The 18,146-nt window shown below is 36.0% G+C and overlaps 1 protein-coding gene across 1 annotated transcript; it reads left to right on the forward strand.

Annotated features, from left to right (window-relative positions):
- Nucleotides 1-14,327: 14,327 nt before the first annotated feature.
- LOC120007742 (F-box protein At3g07870-like) lies at nucleotides 14,328-17,004 on the forward strand. Its single transcript, XM_038858155.1, has 2 exons — nucleotides 14,328-14,572; nucleotides 14,649-17,004. The coding sequence occupies exon 2, from the start codon at nucleotides 14,788-14,790 to the stop codon at nucleotides 15,925-15,927; it is 1,140 nt and encodes a 379-aa protein (XP_038714083.1). The 5' UTR covers nucleotides 14,328-14,572; nucleotides 14,649-14,787; the 3' UTR covers nucleotides 15,928-17,004.
- Nucleotides 17,005-18,146: the final 1,142 nt, after the last annotated feature.

An 18,146-nucleotide genomic window follows, 5' to 3' on the forward strand; every position in this document is an offset into this window, starting at 1 on the left:
AGTGGATGATTTGGTCATCAAATTCGATTATGGATGTGTTTATTCTGTTTATTGATGTGTTTATTATGTTTATCCAATTTGGTTTTCCATTAGTTATTTTTCAACTGTCATTACAGGGGCTAGTTCGACCCATTTATTAATAGTACCCGGGTTTAAATAAACTCATTACTTAAAATACAAGGGCTTTGTCGCCTCAAAAATAATAACTTTCAAAACATTCCAAAATCATGTGAGTGAGGTATTCTCAATTGCCTAAAAAATTTGAACACGTGTCCAAATTTCAATGGCCAAAGACACGTGACCGTTGAGTCAGTAAATAGCAAATTATTCAAAAAAATCCAGGTCAATTACTTAACTAGCACATCAACACCGTTATTATAACAGAAGTTAGCATAAGGGGCTAGCAAATTATTCAAAAAATCCAGCTCAATTACTTAACTGTCACATTAGCATCGTTATTATAACAGAAGTTAGTATAGGGGGCACTTTGGCTCATTCTTGTAAATAAAGGGGCTTGGATGAACTCGAAAAAAAGTAAGAGGTATCAATCGAACCATTTTGCAAGGTAGAGGGAATTTGATACTTCTTCCTATGTATATATGTAAAAATTTGGGTAATAGTTGGGGCCAAATCGCATAGACACCCGACCAATTCGAAATAAAAATAAATAGAAACATGGTTCCAATAAAGGGAACCATGAATCATATTCTTCTCCAATATGAATTTTGCTCAAGTCTCGAATGAATTCAAGGACATATTCGAAGACGGCCGGAATGGTTAGTGGATACCAAATGGCTAGCTACAATGATTGAACCTACTAAGATAACAATTACAACCCAAGACGTCTTGAGTTCAATAACTATTGAGAACAATACTCTTGTGACCACGTATTAAATTACATCGTCTTTTAAGGTGGGAAACTTCACACTTCCATGTTTTTATGCTGTCGTACTCGATTAAAAAAAAACATATGTAAGGATTTTCTTTGTCAATGAAAATATCTTTGGATAACATACAGTGTTTATGTATACACACACAAATGCATTGCCAATTGATTGCAATTTACAAAGACATTAGTGGAACAGAGAAACCAATGAAATCAAGCCCCTCATGTATACAGATTCTTCCTATTGATGAACATATATATATATATATATATATATATATACACTATATATATATATATATGTGGATCTTAATCTACTAGAAATATGAAAAGCAAAATTGAAAATCTACATGGCCAGCCATTCATTCTCTATATCTACAAGAACTGATCTCTCTACATCAAGATTGCATAACGCATACTATCACTCACTAAGATATGATTCATTTCTGATATCTGAACATACTCCCCTGTCACCCACACCCTATCAGTATCAGCACCACTCACCTGAGGTTCTGAGAAGCAAGCGAGCATCGAAAGCGGCGCTCGAGCGATCGACGACAACACTGAGAACCTCTCTCTCGTTCTAACATCATTGTTGTTATTCATGTTGGGACGATGGTGAAGATCGAACATGCTCTCATCGGCTATGCGAGGACTCTTCTTGATGTTCCTTATCAGAATCGCCAATGAACTGCGCCACATCTTCGATTCAATCTGATGGATTGTTCTTGTTGAAGGTTCAAAGGGCAAAAAAAAAAGAAGAAGAATTGGGGGGTTTTGCAAGTACTGGTGTTGATGTTCTTTATATTGGCAGAGGCAAGTTGGCAAGTGGTGGTGGTGTTGATGACAGAGGTGTTGGTGCTAGTGTTTATCCCAAAAAAAAAAAGATGCTGGAGCTTTTTTTATGTTTGTGGGCCCATGTCAAGCCCAACATGGCGACAAAGTTGCCTAATTATACTTTTTAAGAAATTTATGAACTTGTGATTAGGATTTAGTGCATGAACGCGTTTTTTTTTTTTTTTTTTTTTATGAATTATTGTTTTTTTTGGGTGATCAAAAATCCGATATGGGTTTATACTTAGATCGATAAGCCCGTGCATACGAAATTTTTTTTTTCTCTCCTTACGATATGGTAAGTTTTTCCCTCTTGACCACATAATAAGTTGGGTCCAAGGGCCAAGCTATGACGTAATATGAGGAGGATTGTCGGGGGTGGACACAGAATTTTATGTCATGGTGGATATACAGGAAATTTTTAGGTATGTATTAATTATACCTTCAAAAGTATAAAAATAATACTAAAAATAAAAAGTTTATAAAATATGATAAATAATAATTGTCACATATCTTCTTGTTTCAATCATTTGAGCATGATTTTTACACTGTGTGGTCTAAATTGAAACTCAGGAAGGTCTTTCTATAATTTACTATTTACATAGGCTTAATTAAAAATTTTTGAGGGGCTCAGTTGACCCCGGAGGAGAAGCCTCACTATAGTGAGGGGGTTAGATGAACCGTCAAAAATTCTTAAATAACCTCAAGTACACAGTAAATTATAGAAAAGACTCCCTAAATGAAAGGACAATACTAGAGACCCTCAAAATTTTACCCATAAAAGTCTCCCAAATATATATAGCGTTAAAATAACCATTGATTAAAAATACATATGTAGAACTCACTTCACATCCAACCCTCCACATTAAATGGGGGTCTCAAGTATTATCCTAAATGAAAAGTGTTTCTTCCGTACTTTCAAAAGCATATTTAATAAATAACCCAAAATTTTTCTCGTGGGCACTACTAATAGATAATCAAAATGAAAATAGCAGCTTCCAGATCCGATATTTCTTAAAATACAATAATATTCCAATTTTCTAATCTTATTCAATTGTGTAGCACACTATAGGAACACACCACAATCATTCGTGCCCCCCTAATTAGTTTCATAAACTCATCTCCATCACACTATCTAAATTAAATTACTTTTATATTCGCTATGGACTATATTAGATTATATCTTTATAAGTAATTGGCATTCAAACTTTACACCATATCCGTACGCACAAAAGTTCCTCATTTAATGATAAGGTAAATTGGTTCAAAGCTCTACGCATGACCATAAGAGAATTACTCCCTGTGAGAATTGAACTCAAGATCTTTTAAGTCCATATGGTTTGACCTTAGAAAAATTCACCAACTAGGCCAGGGGCGGAGTCAGGAATTTTTGTGAGGAGACGATAACATTGACAAGAGTTTGTGGGCAACGTTCTTGGAAGAAAAAAATTAAGCTATTTATTGAAAAATTAATTAATTTTTTATTGATTATATAACAAAATTAAAGCGAAAAAGAAAAACATTACAGAATACATTTAAAAGACGAACCAACTTCATGTGAAGTTGGACATGATTGAGGTTGCGATCCTAAGTCAGAACGCTTCAAAGAACCACTTTTTCCTTGTAAAGAAGATGGTTCACAGTTGGATTTTTTTGGAATTGAAGTATCTTTCCAAAGTCATGACTGTCACAAGAAAAGACAGATCATGATAATTATATAAGAATTTCACCTAATTATGAATTTACTATAATACCCCTAAATAGGCTTACAAAAATTGGATGTAGGCAAGGCATACCCTCCACTATACATGACTCCGCCCCCTTGCTAGTCTATCCACCCATTTGTTAAAATATTGATTGTTCCCACCAACTCAGATGCCATCTCTTCCTCCCCCATTGAAAAATAAGCAAAGAAGATACTCTCTTTAGAAGATTAATTCAAGCAAACAAACTGTAATCAAAATGAAAATATTCAACAGCTTCAAGATCCGATCTTGCTTAAAATTAATACATTAATATTCAAATTTTATAATCTTATCCAATTGTGTAGCACACTATAGGAACACACACCAGAATCAAAATTAGTGCCCCCTAATTAGTCTCACAAAATTATTCTCCATCACACTATCTAAATTAAATTACTTTTATATTCAGTGTGGAGTACTATATTAGATTATATCTTTTATAAGTAATTGACATTCAATTCAACCTTTACACTGGAGGGCCAATCTCTACCCTTAGATTAAGTACTTAATCATATCATTTTGACAGGGATTTTACCAAATTTGGGCATATCTTAGATTTTCTAAATTGGTAATTTGTCTGTCTTTCGGGCTCTGTTGTAGAATTACTATAAAATCAAAATATGAGTGTCTATAAATTTTTCTTTCATTTTTTAAAATTATATTTGTATTTTGATTACTTTATGAATCCAATGATATAGTTTTTGATTCAATATGAAAGATGTATTTAATGTTTTCCATTTATATCTAACAGTTCAAGATTGTCATGCACTTTTTATGTTTAATTTGATTTTTGTTTCAAAAAAAATATCATTGGATTCGTAACATCGATCATAATATCAATATAATTTTTCAGAATTTTTTGAAAAAACTTTGGGCTAGTTTGGTAGAGCATTTGTAAAGTAGCAGATATGCCAGCAGAAATGGTGGTAGCAGAAATGCTGAACAATTTTAGTAGCAGATATGCTGCTTGAATGTTGGATAGGTGTTTTGTTGAACTTTTACTGTTAACATTTGTGTTGTGTAGCATATTGGATAAATTACGTGCAAGGGTAGCATACAAATTAATTCATAAAATTAATATAATGAATTTAAATTAATTAAAGATAATAATAAATTATAAATTAATTAAAGATAATAATCAATTATAAATTAATTAATTAGTTAAAGCTTTAATAACAGTTAATTAATTAATTAGTTAATTATTTAATTTATTAATTTTGTTACAAATTACGTATAGGGGTATAATATGCATTTTAGTTGTAAGTAAACTAAATAACAAACATTGTTTAAAATAAAAATCAATAATTAAAATAAATATAAATAACAAATGAATAAATAAGATGACTTTTAGAGGTAAAATAGAGATTATAATAAAGTAGTGAGGATATGATAGGAAAATGAATCAAAATGCTATCAAAATTGTTTAAAATTGGAGCATTTTCAAAAGAACATAAAAGGCTCCCAAAAATGCCTCGGAATTTGTACCCGAAAATTGTTGTTTGGCTTGCACAAAGCATTTGTGCTAAAAACTAGTATAAATGCTGGCCAAAATGCTTAACCAAACGGGCCCTTTATCTCAATGTTTTGCTGGGTAGATACCCGATTGTCAGGCATCTTCTCTGTTAACCACTCAATGTGATGGGATAATTATGGGTTTAATTAACTTCAAAGGCCAGGGGTGGGTTTATCATGGGATAGGGGCTCCAATTCCTAACTCCAAAATTATGTTAAATCATGAATTAAAATGTGTAATTGAGTATTTTAGTGTTCATAATGTCAGAATATGGTAGAATTTGAAAATACAAATTAAATTCTAAACCACAAACCTTAAATTCTAAATCCTAACCTCTAATTCCTAACTTCTAATCCCTAATATATCATTTTTTTAAAAAAATAATGATTTAACATGATTTTTTGAGAGAATTGAGTTAGGAATTGAAGTCACTCCCATTCCGTTAATGGTGCGCTTTGTGTCATTCTCAGTTGTTGGATGTCCATAGGTTACAAAAAAAAGTTGAGAGCCCGATGGGCTGATTAGAACAATTTGGGCCTTGCATACATTACTTTTGGGCCTCCTTCACGCACTTCACAGTTAATGGGTCCAAACTAAAGTTGCGTGGATCGCGTTATAGTAAAGTCCACTAGTTTGTCGAGTTGCAGATATCTCACGTTGCATGCAACTCGTGGCCCGATTATGTTAAGTCCGACCCGAGAAGCCATATCAATGTACCCTTTTCAAGTATGATGGGTGGGACTGTCTTCATATTATACAACCATTCTAACGTTCTTAAGCAGAATATAAAAAATGTTAGAGATAAAGCTTCTGCTGATAAAGTTTCTACTGATAATGATAAGATTCCCAAAAGATAATGCTTGTTCTTAGTTTGTTCTTAGTTGAGGATTAGTTACACATTTGTTATACGTAACTCATCAATATGTATAAATATGTTTATCTCTTGTACCTAGTCTAACAACTCACCATAAGAAGTGGAGAGTTCGACCGTACCATTATCTATATAATGAGAATACAATGATGAGGCCTGGTAAGCTTGAATACCAGCTCTCTTTAACATTCAGTTTTCAAACTTGGTATCGAAGCTTTCAAAGCCAACGCTTGTCATTTTTTTACCCGATGGAAAATACCAATTCATCCACCGCATCACTTCCACTGATATCACAATTGCTTCCGCCACCACTACCGTTCCCTATCCCAACATCATGCAATTGGTGTCTGTCAAACTTGATGGAACCAATTACTTAGCTTGGGTGGCTCAATTTCTGCCATTACTACGTTCACAAAATCTCATGGGCATTATTGATGGTTCAGACATTTGCCCTGTTTAGTTTGTTGATGATGCTGTGAAGGTCTCAGGAACAGTTAACTCTGCTTATCAAATCTGGCAGAAAAAAGATCAACTCTTGCTAAGTTGGATCAATTCCACCTTGGAACCTTCTCTTGTTTCTACCATGTATGGCCTCAACACAGCCAAGCAAGCTTGGGACTCACTGACTTACAAGTTTGCCTCTCCATCCCGCTCGAGAATTTCACATCTCAAGCGCCAGCTACAAGGCATCCAACAATCTTCTCAGAACTGCACCTCCTACCTTACTCAAGCCAAGCTCTTGGCAGATCAACTTGCAGCTGTCGGTAAGCCAATCTCTAATGAAGATCTCATCCAACACATTACCAATGGTTTGAATGTCTCATTTACAGCCTTTGTTACTTCGCTGTCTTTTTCTATGCGTGACAATGCTATGAGTTTCACTGATTTTCAGGTTGAGTTGTTGAATCATGAGCGCCTTCTTGATCAACAACAAAGTCGCAATATATCACCCGAATCTGGCTCCATTGCTTTTTATAGCAACAGGAATGCACAACGCAGGCCCCGTTCCTCAACTCCAAATCAAATGTTCGGACGCGGCAATTCCTCCTCCATGGGTCGTGGAACTTCCTCCATGCCAAAATTTCCCTCACCATCTCCATTGAATGGACAAGATAACCGTGAGAAATGCCAAATATGCAAACGGTACAATCACAGTGCCTTGGATTGTTTCAAGAGAATGGATTTCTCATTTCAGGGTAGGCGTCCGTCTAGTGAACTTGCTGCCATGGTTGCTGAGACAAATGACAGATTGCTGAACACACAATGGTTTGCAGACAGTGGAGCAAATACCCATATCACTTCTGATGAAACTAACATTGACAATCCGCAACCATTTCATGGTAATGATGGTGTGAATGGAATAGGTACTGGTTCATCTCTTCCCATACTCAGTATTGGCTCTCATCATTTACATACACCACAAAAACCATTGCTTCTTACAGATATTGTTCATTGTCCCCAAGCCTCATCAAACCTGCTTTCTATTAATAAACTACGTCTTGATAATAATGTGTATTTTGTACTCACTGGTTGTGGTTATATTGCGAAGGACATGCAGACGGGGATAGTGCTACTCCAGGGGCAAAGTGAGAATGGTCTATATCCTTTGAATTTCCAGCAGCTTTCTAGGAATAAAATAAGGAGCCTCACTGGCTTTCTAGGTGTTAAAACAAATTCTTCAATCTGGCATTCACGTCTTGGGCATCCATCAACTCAAATTCTCCATTATCTTTTTAAAAGTCGTCAAATTCCTGTCTCTGGTACTGCTAGTCCTCACATGTTGTGTGAACCATGTCAACTTGGGAAGAATAAATGATTCTACAAGTTGTTCATCTAGGCCATTAGAACTCATTTATTCTGATGTATGGACTTCTCCAATTATTTCATTAAGTGGATTCAAGTATTATGTTATTTTTGTTGATTCTTATAGTCGATTTTCTTGGTTATTTCCATTAGCAAATAAATTTGATGTATTCTCAACTTTCACAAAGTTTAAATTGTTAGTGGAAAAACAATTTGATTGTCGCATTAAACAATTTCAAACTGACAATGGTGGAGAATATGTCTCAAATCAATTCAAAAACTTTTGAAGTGCAAATGGTATTCTTCATCGTCTCACATGTCCTTACACATCTCAACAAAATGGTGTTGCTGAAAGAAAACACCGGCATATTGTCGAAACAGGCCTAACCTTACTTGCACAGTCTGGCTTGCCATCTCGATTTTGGGTTGATTCTTTTCTTACCTCAGTTTATCTAATAAATCGAATGCCAACTCCTGTTTTACAACACCAGACTCCATACTAGCTATATGCTTTATCATCGGGAGCCTGATTACAAATTTTTGAAAACCTTTGGGTGCCAATGTTTTCCACTACTCCGTGCTTATATTCCACATAAATTGTCTTTTCGTAGTACTCCTTGCATATTCGTGGGATATAGTTCTCAACAAAAAGGGTAGCGATGCTTCAATCCCTCTTCTCAACGAGTGTTTATTTCACGAAGTGTGGTATTTGATGAGACTAGGTTCCCTGCAAAGGAGTTAGCCATTCTCAGTGTGTCTGGATCAAGCAAACAACCGTCAAGCATAGCTCCTCTCATGGCTCCTCCAGCGTTATTATCAGGTACTACTCTTTCCTCTCAATCTTGTAATTCTTTATCTCCCACTTATATCTCACCTAGTCCCTTGCTATCACCTTTACCTGAAGCCATATCAAGCCCACCCACACCTTTGTCCACCGCTATTATTCAATCTGAAGCCACTGCACAATCACCCATGATGTCTCCTACCCCACAATCACCCGTACCCAACACCACTCACACAAACCATTCTGCCCACTCTTACCCTTCTCCAATAGAATCACCACTCCACACTTCTCCTCCTTCCATTTTGGATGTTCATGTCCCCACTACCATCATTAACCCTCCGTCTCACATGGTCACCAGGTCACAAACTGGAACACTCAAACCTCGACAATTCCATGACTTTCATCTATACTATTGCACCCGCTATCCTATTCGTGCCCTCCATACCACCCAAACCTCGAGTGAACCTAGAACCTATTACCAGGCATCCAAAAATCCTGATTGGTGTGCGGCCATGAAGTCCGAGTTCTCTGCTTTAATTAAGAATGAAACATGGCAGTTATGCCCGAGATCTCCCATTCACAATGTGGTTCGTAATAAGTGGGTATTCAAAATTAAACAACGACCGGATGGCAGTGTTGAGAGGTATAAGGCCCGGTTGGTAGCCAAGGGGTTTGATCAAGAAAGTGGAATTGATTTTCATGAAACATTCAGCCCTGTCATCAAACCAGCTACACTACGTCTTATACTTGCATTATCTGTGAATTTCAACTGGTTTATTAAGCAACTTGATGTGTCAAATGCATTTCTACATGGTATTTTAGAGGAGGAGGTATACATGGAACAACCTCAGGGTTTTATTGATCCTAAACATCCACATTGGGTATGTCGTTTACATAAGTCCATTTATGGCCTGAAGCAAGCACCGCGTGCATGGTTTCTCCGATTATCCGGTGCACTACTTGCCATTGGCTTCGTTAGTTCTCAACTTGATTCATCATTATTTGTCTATCGTGATGTAGATGCTATTGTATTTCTTTTGATCTACGTTGATGACATCATAATCACTGGCAATGTACTCAGCAAAATTTCTCAGGTTATATCAGCACTGCAGCAAGAATTTGCCATGAAAGACTTGGGTGATCTTGGTTATTTTCTTGGAATTGAAGCCTCCCGTGACTCCACTGGTCTGCATCTCCGCCAGTCCAAATATATTGTTGATCTCTTACATCGTGTTCGTATGGGAGGAGTTAAACCCTATCGAGCTCCTTGCATCGCCGGAACAAAGTTATCTTGCCAAGATGGTGATTTACTTGAAGATCCTAGTGAGTACAGACATGTAGTTGGTGCTCTTCAATATGTTACATTGACTCGACCCGACATTGCATACTCTGTTAATCAATTGTGCCAACACCTCCATTCACCAACCACTACTCACTGGACAGCAGCTAAGCGAGTACTACGTTATCTGAAAAACACTATTGATTATGGCCTCTTCTACTCCCCCAGCACTCTTGAGCTTCGAGTCTTCTGTGATTCGGATTGGGCAGGAAACCCAGATGATCGTCGATCAACGTGTGGATATGGAGTCTTTCTTGGACAAAATCTGATTTCTTGGTCGTCTAAAAAGCAAGCCGTGGTCTCCAAATCCAGCACTGAAGCTGAATATAGATCGATGGCTCTAGCCATGGCTGAGTTGTACTGGCTACGAATGCTGATCCGTGAACTACAAATTGGCCTATCTTCTTCGGCAACTTTGTATTGTGACAATCTCAGTGCAATTGCTTTGGCTGCAAATCCAGTTTTTCATGCACGCACGGAACATATCGAAGTTGATTACCATTTTGTTTGGGAAAAAGTAGTCAATCGGGATATTCAGATTAAACACATTTCCACTACTGATCAGGTTGCAGATATCTTTACAAAAGGTCACTCTGCGTCTCGCTTTGTTCAGTTACGTGACAAACTGTTGGTTTGTGTCCTCCCCAACAGTTTGCAGGGGTGTGTTAGAGATAAAGCTTCTGCTGATAAAGTTTCTACTGATAATGACAAGATTCCCAAAAGATAATGCTTGTTCTTAGTTTGTTCTTAGTTGAGGATTAGTTACACATTTGTTATACGTACTTCATCATATGTATAAATATGTTTATCTCTTGTAACTAGTCTAACAACTCACCATAAGAAGTGGAGAGTTCGGCTGTACCATTATCTATATAATGAGAATACAATGATGAGGCCTGGTAAGCTTGAATACCAACTCTTTCACATTCAGTTTTCAAACTAAAAATCCACACCCCCATAATCCCACATACACTAATTATACTATCCATTCTAGAGTTTCGATTTCTATGAATACATTGGATTACTCTCATGAATTTACTCCTTGTGAGGCAACAAATGGCCCAACCGAAATGGTATATTTTGGTCTTATAACACAGTATATTTTAGGTGGTCAAGATTACAATCTTAAACTAGCATATCAATTATCAGAGCTCTAAACAGGTTCTGGGACCATATATAAGCAGGGGTGGAGGCTAGTGCAGCCCCCCAAATTTTTTTATAAAAAAAATATGTTTCATATATGTGTATACGTTTACATATATCTTAAACAAATATAATACTCCATATGTTTAGATATATCTTAAAAAAATATACTACTTCATATACATATATATATATATATACATATTTGTTTATGTGTATTTTTTAGTAAGTATGTATCTAAATAACAATACATAATAATAATTATGTGCTTTAGTTATATATTATTTCATTTGGTTTTTAATTAATTTTCATCAATTTTAATATCTATTTATGTTAATCTTTTGGGTTAATTTATGATATGAAACATTAATAAAACATTAAGATAAATGTTCATCGATAATATCATTTTAATAAATTATATTATTATAAAATAACCTTAAAAAAAAAATTTCAAGAGCAGCAAGCAATCCATCCCACGGTCACTTCCTGGCTCCGACCTGTATATAAGCATCAAAACTGACTATAAAACAAATATATATATATATTAAGCTTGCAGAACTACATATGGACCCTTTTTCATGCTGTCTGCATATTATATTACTCTGTCTGTAAAATAAAATAACTTAGAAATCGTTGTCATTTTGATCTTTTTTCAGATCTTGTGGCTCAAGGTCGGTTTTGCACCATGCACGCCACGTGTGTGTTGATTTAGTTTGTCAGTTTGATGATGGTTGTTTGCCAAAAATTCAACGGTAAAGCACAATCATTGAACGCCACGTGTGTGTTGACAGTTTGCTGGTGGCTGTTTGCCAAATGCAACGGTAAAGCACAATCAAATTAAAAATTAAAACGTGGGTTACAGGAGAGAGAAGACGCACTGGATCTCAATTATGTCTTGACTAAGGAGTATGCATTGTTTGACTGGGTCTCAAATAATGCCAATGACCTTCTTAGAAATAGCATGACAGAGTTGTTCTGAAGAAGAGCTGAAGTGGATTTGAAAGGGAACATTGCAATTATCAGGCCTTTAAGTTGACTAAAAAGAGTTGAATTTACTAGAAATAGATAAAAGAAAACCACAAGAGATAACAACACTTGAGGTTGGTATTTAATGGCTTATGAAGTGTTTTGTTGATCCATTCTAATGGTCTAATGTAAAAAGTAAAAAATAAAAAATAAAAAAAACTACAAGGGATCAAATTAGTTTGCTCATTTTTATTGGATCCCAAGACATACATTCACATTTCTACACAAACAATATGGGATCCCACCTTTATTACGGTCAGTAAATTTATATCATTGTATTAATAAATTTTATTGACACAAACCACGTCAATAAAACACATTCTTAATACAGTCACATCAACAAAACACAAATCCTCATACATTATTCATTCCTCATAAAAAAAAAATCGTTGTGATTGCTTTAAGCTACTTGGCGTGCAGAAGCACAACACCATTACATAGCTACTTGGGGGTGCAGAACACTATTACATGGCTGCTGCATTACTGTATCTGTCATTACATTTACACCATTTCTTTTGAAAATTAAGAATTGGGTTTTCATGGAAAGATGTTTTGACTACGTGGGTTCACTGGGGATTTGCTGTGGAGTGGAAGAATCGACGGCGACAAGATTTGTTTGATCAGAGCGATAAAGATGTGTAATGCGCATTTCAACAATATAAATATCTAGTTGATCACTAAACTTCCACTTGTCAAATTCGGAAAAATCTTTCGGATAATATTCAACTAGTCGAAGTAGTCTTTCCTTATCAAAATGAGAGAATGAATTAGACAGATTCAAGCAAGCCACACATAGGAGCAATTCAGTATTAGAATCATAAAATCGAGCATTCAATTCTCATAGTTGCATGTCCAGAATAGTGTAGAAAGTCTCAACCTGATAATGACGTAGGTTTTTCATTTCTTCTTCATTATGTCTTCTTCACCCTCAAGTTACATACACAACATCCATATCAGAAACATCAACTCCATGTTTTTTTACAAAAACAAGACACATCTTCAAGTAAAGAATTTCACCCACTCTCTCTCAAAACTTAAAACTGATACTTTGATATTTTCACCAAATTCATTGCATTCACAATATCTTGATCTTTTCTTTATAGTGCTTGTGATAACTCATTTGTGATTGCTAATATTTTTCTCATCAAAAAGAGGTTGAAAATAAATTCAAATGATAAAAATCTCTCTACTATATCTTGTGCTTCTGTCCGATAACTTGCATTTAAAGCGTCATTTCCAATGATTTCAAGGACATCAATCACTACACCAAACATATTACACAAACTGAAGCTCCAACGTGTATCACCAGAACGTTTGAGGCTAGTTTATTGATTTAAACCTTGTCCACTTGAAATCTCTCCAATCTTGAGTGCCTTGGTAATTCTCTCAACTTATTTTCCCTAATCACATCTCGTTGTTTACATGATGATCCAACGACATTAAACACCCTAACAATGAAATTAAATAGTGAAGAAATATGATCATACTTCCTTGACACTGCTACTAAAGTTAGTTGCAATTGGTGAGCAAAGCAATGGATATTATTCCATAAAAAATTTCTCTCAAAAAAGACAACCAAGTTATCACTCAACTAAGTTATCACTCATTCGATTACGTAATTTAATCTTGATAATATCATTTCAACAAATTATATTATTATAAAATAACCCTAAAAAAAAATTTGAGAGGCAGCAACAGCCGCCCCCACTGTCACTTCCTGACTCCACCCTCCTGTATATAAGCATCAAAACTGATTATAAAACAAACATATATTTTTAAGCTTGAAATCGTTGTCATTTTGATCTTTATCAGATCTTGTGGAGTTACGCGATGCAGCCCCCCCTATCCCGTGGGTTTTGCACCATGCACGCCACGTGTGTGTTGACAGTTTGATGATGGCTGATGAATACACTTTCTCTTCTTCTCCTATTTATTTTTATTTTTCCCATGAACAGCCTGTTTGCCAAATTCAACGCTAAAGCACAATCAATGAACAAATTAAAAATTAAAAACTACAACGTGGGTTAAAGGAGAGAGAAGACGTACTGAGTCTCATAATATACATTCATATTTTTACATAAAAATTAATATCCAACCCCATCTTTAATGATCCAAAATGATGTATGTTCATAATTTTTTCAATTTACATAATTTAAATGACAACAAATCAGATAGAAATATCATCACATACATTAAAAAAAAACAAATTTTATTAAATAAATCACATAGATATATCACATGTTTATATAAGTTTATGAATAATTATTTTATAAATATGTAGTGCTTCCATGATTGATCCAATCACATCAAAACATATCCCTCATATAATCACATCAATAAAACACAAAGCCTGGTACATTATTCTTTCCACAAGAAAACAACCATTGATTGCTTTAAACTACTTGGCGTACAGAAGCACAACACTATTATATAGCTACTTGTGGTGCAGGACACTATTACATGGCTGCTGCATCACTGTATCTGTCATTACATTTACACCATTTCTTTTGAAAATTAAGAATTGGGTTTTCATGGGAAGGTGTTTTGACTACATGGGTTCACTGAGGATTTGCGGTGGAGCGGAAGAATCGACGGCGACAAGATTTGTTTGATCAGAACAGTAAAGATGTGCGCCTTTTCTCAGTTGTTTCTTTTCTAGTTTTTTGTGACAAGTTATTGACCAAAGATTGATTGTGTTCTCCAGATTCCAGTTCTAAAGCTCAATTGAGGTTCTAATTCAATCGTTTTAGATAATCCCACTTCTCTGTAAGCCCATTGGAATAGGGTTTACAGATTGATTATTTCCGTTCTTTAGATTTTTGTATGGAGAAGCCACAATCATCATGGACGGTCTTCCGCGTGAGCTAGCACTTGACATACTATCAAAACTTCCTATAGCATCGATCCTGCAAGCCAAGCTTGTATGCCGATCATGGAGAAATTTGGTACGACACCCACTTCTTCTTCGTATGCATTTCTCTTGTACGGCAGAAGACAACACCGTTGTCGTCCTTCACTCCGACCATCCTGTCCGGAATCAACTTCTTACAGTAGAATTCTCTGCCGATAATGAGAACACTGAGATTGTAAAGAGAATTGATTTACCCATGATGCCCGAATTTGATGTGGTAGGTTCCATTAATGGGTTTTTGTGCTTTTGTGATTCGTTCTACAAGAATTCACTCTATCTTTACAATCCTCGTGCCAATTCCCACAAAGAGCTACCGGGATCTGAACGGTTTCCAAATCAAGATGTGGTACTAGGGTTTGGTTTCCACCCAAAGACAGAGGAGTTCAAGGTTGTTAAGATAGTCTACTATAGCAGATTTCATCATGGCATCTTCGCTCGCCATAGATTATCCAGACAGCAATCAGAAGTTCAAATTTTGACTTTGGGTTGTAATAAGTCCTGGAGAAGTTTAGGGCAGTTGCCTTATAATCTCATTCAGCCTCCATGTCAGGTCTTGTTTAAGGAAAGGCTACATTGGGTCACTCGGCCTCACCGAGACAGCCATGGTATGAGGATCATATCCTTTGACCTAGCAGAGGAGCAGTTCCAAATTGTACCGACACCAGAATGTGGTAGCCTGGATCGATGTGGTTTCACCTTGGTGGTTCTTGGGGATTATCTTTCTGCGGCTGTTTGGTGCTTAGATGGGAAATTGGAGATTTGGGTGATGAAGGAATATGATGTGAAGGAGTCATGGATGAAGGATTTCAACATTGATGCAACTTATGTGCCAAGAGGATTTGAACAAGATGTGGATATATCTTTCACACTAAAAAAGTTATATACGAATAGTCCACTTGTTAGGGTTTTATGTCTGTTGATGAATGGAGAGATCTTGCTGGCATATAAATGCAGGGCTCTTGTTTCTTATGATCCAATACGTGGAACTTTCAAGGATCTTCCTCATCAAGGCTTGCCAAATTGGTTTCAGACAGTTCTCGTAGGTCGTCTGGACTGGAATGACACTCATTGACTGGTGAAACAAGTTGCAAATGCAAATTGGGTGCTACTGCTACTTCATTCCTGTGAGTTTGTCGCTCGTTGAATTTTCTGTTTGTATGAACTTTATATGTTACTTAATGGCTCTATATCAGCTGCAGTAAACACAGAATTTGTGTATAATTGTGAATTTGCTGCTCAATAGACACTTCATTGTAGCAAATTTGAACCTGTAAGGCCTTGTGTTAAGTTTTGTGATTTGATAATTTGATAGAGTCTGAATTCATCTTCAATTTCTGTATTCTATTCGCCTTCCTCTGATCTTGATCTCCTCCAGAATTGATTAGAGGAAAAGTTCCGAAACATTTGGATTTCCTTATCTCATAAAATTTGCGTTGTAGATTAAATTTTTTTATGAAGTTAAAGAGACATTAGGAAATACAATGCTAAGCCTGTCCCCTGTTTCTTGCATGAATAATCTCAGTTCTTTTCTTCAAATTGTGTGGTGCTTCGCGGGTTCTGACCTAGTCCTAATGTTTTTGAAGGCTCTCTTTCTAAAAGACATCTGCATCTGCATCTTAATCATTGATTCTCAAAGGTATCCCAGCATTAGAATTGTTATATTGCAGGGGACATTGGTGTATCTAGTGTATTTTACCATGCCTTAATCTTTTGTTTTCGACTTAATCCTCCGAGCAAGAACACTATCATATACACCATTTGAGGCACCTCTCTCCTAATACATTTTCTAAAAGATGCTGGGCAATGGGATCTCCCAGAAACCTCAAGTGGGGTGGCTTCCTGAAAATGCACAGCACAATGACAGGCTAATAAGCTTTAAGTTACATAGAAATAGATACCTACCTTACCTGATGTTGCTTCATATGCACACTAAGCTCCAAATACATGTGTGGTCAATAGAAAAGCTCCAGATACATGTGTGGTCAATAGAAAGTACTCGGCTACACAAGAAGTTTGGCATGTATCTCTGATATATCATATACCTTACTTTACTGAATCGCTTTCAAGTTTCTGTGCTTTGAAAGCATGGTGAGCCTAAGTCACCTTTTTATTGTCATTTGTTTTATACAAAATGGACAGTGTATTCAAATGAACTTGCAAATCAATACTCTAGAAGCAACGTGGTAGCTTCTACATCAATTAGGATGATACCGAAAATACCCTCCACTAAGATCTTGATACGTGGCAGTAAATACTAAGAAAACATGTCAACTGAAAAATTTCTTCGGCCGTCGACCAAGGTAGAGCCGAAGACTACAACCTAGTAGAAGGCATCCGAAGGGCCCATGTAAGACGTTACAATTGAGAAGAGAACGTCTTGACAAGCCGCAGATGCCCATCGGTACTGATCGAGCATTATCCTCGGAGATCCTTTGAAATTTAGAGTTTTGAAGAAGGTTAACTCCATTTAGGAAGGGAATCATGGTATGATTCATCTTTCTATGAATCCAGCTGATTTGAATGAGAAGAGATTCATTTTTACCAAAGTTAGGACTCTCAACTCATAAAAAGGAGACCTCCAGGTAAATGATTATGAACCATGCACTTTATTTGTTACCAGAGAGAGAGCACCGAGCACTCCCCAGTTGATAGTTTACTGACTTGAGTTGGAGGGGTTCCCTTTAGCACACCCTTGAACCCTTTTTTAGTTCACGTGTTCAACTACGTATTCCTACTACTGAAGGCAGTTTTGGACGTAATCAAATTCATAATCGTATTAGTGTCACAGTTTATATTAATTTTAATTTTGGTTTGGTTGTCTAATTGACTCTTGACGGTACCCTATTAATTTTTTAAGACAATTTCCCAAATCTCACCCCAAAAAAATTGAATGGGATCCCACTCCTCTTTTTTTTCCTTCAAAGAATATTAATGTATTAACACCTCTATAAGCTGTATTAAAACGAACAGTTATGAAGGGAGTGACATGAGATTGGGGTGAGACTTGAAGCAGTCCCATTTTCTAAGGTCATTCATTTGTTGTTGGTTTTTTTAAGTGTTTGGTCTCCAAACAATGCAAATCTGGGGTCTTGAACCTTCTTTACATTTTTTTTTGGACATTTCTTGGCAATGTTTTTTTTTTTTTCAGCAGAATTATTCCTAGCATCTTGTTATATACTTGTAACACGCATTAGGGCAAGTTGAAAGAACTTTTTTTTTTGGCTGATATGTTAAATTAATTGTCAATTTTGTTGTAATTTATTTTTAGACTAATAATATGTTGCCGGGTCA

This window comes from Tripterygium wilfordii, chromosome 10, assembly GCF_013401445.1.
Source record: "Tripterygium wilfordii isolate XIE 37 chromosome 10, ASM1340144v1, whole genome shotgun sequence".
Classification (NCBI taxonomy): Eukaryota; Viridiplantae; Streptophyta; class Magnoliopsida; order Celastrales; family Celastraceae; genus Tripterygium; species Tripterygium wilfordii.

What these genes read in the sequence shown, in the direction of transcription:
- LOC120007742 (XM_038858155.1), top strand. Translation starts at nt 14,788, where the DNA reads ATGGACGGTCTTCCGCGTGAGCTAGCACTTGACATACTATCAAAACTT.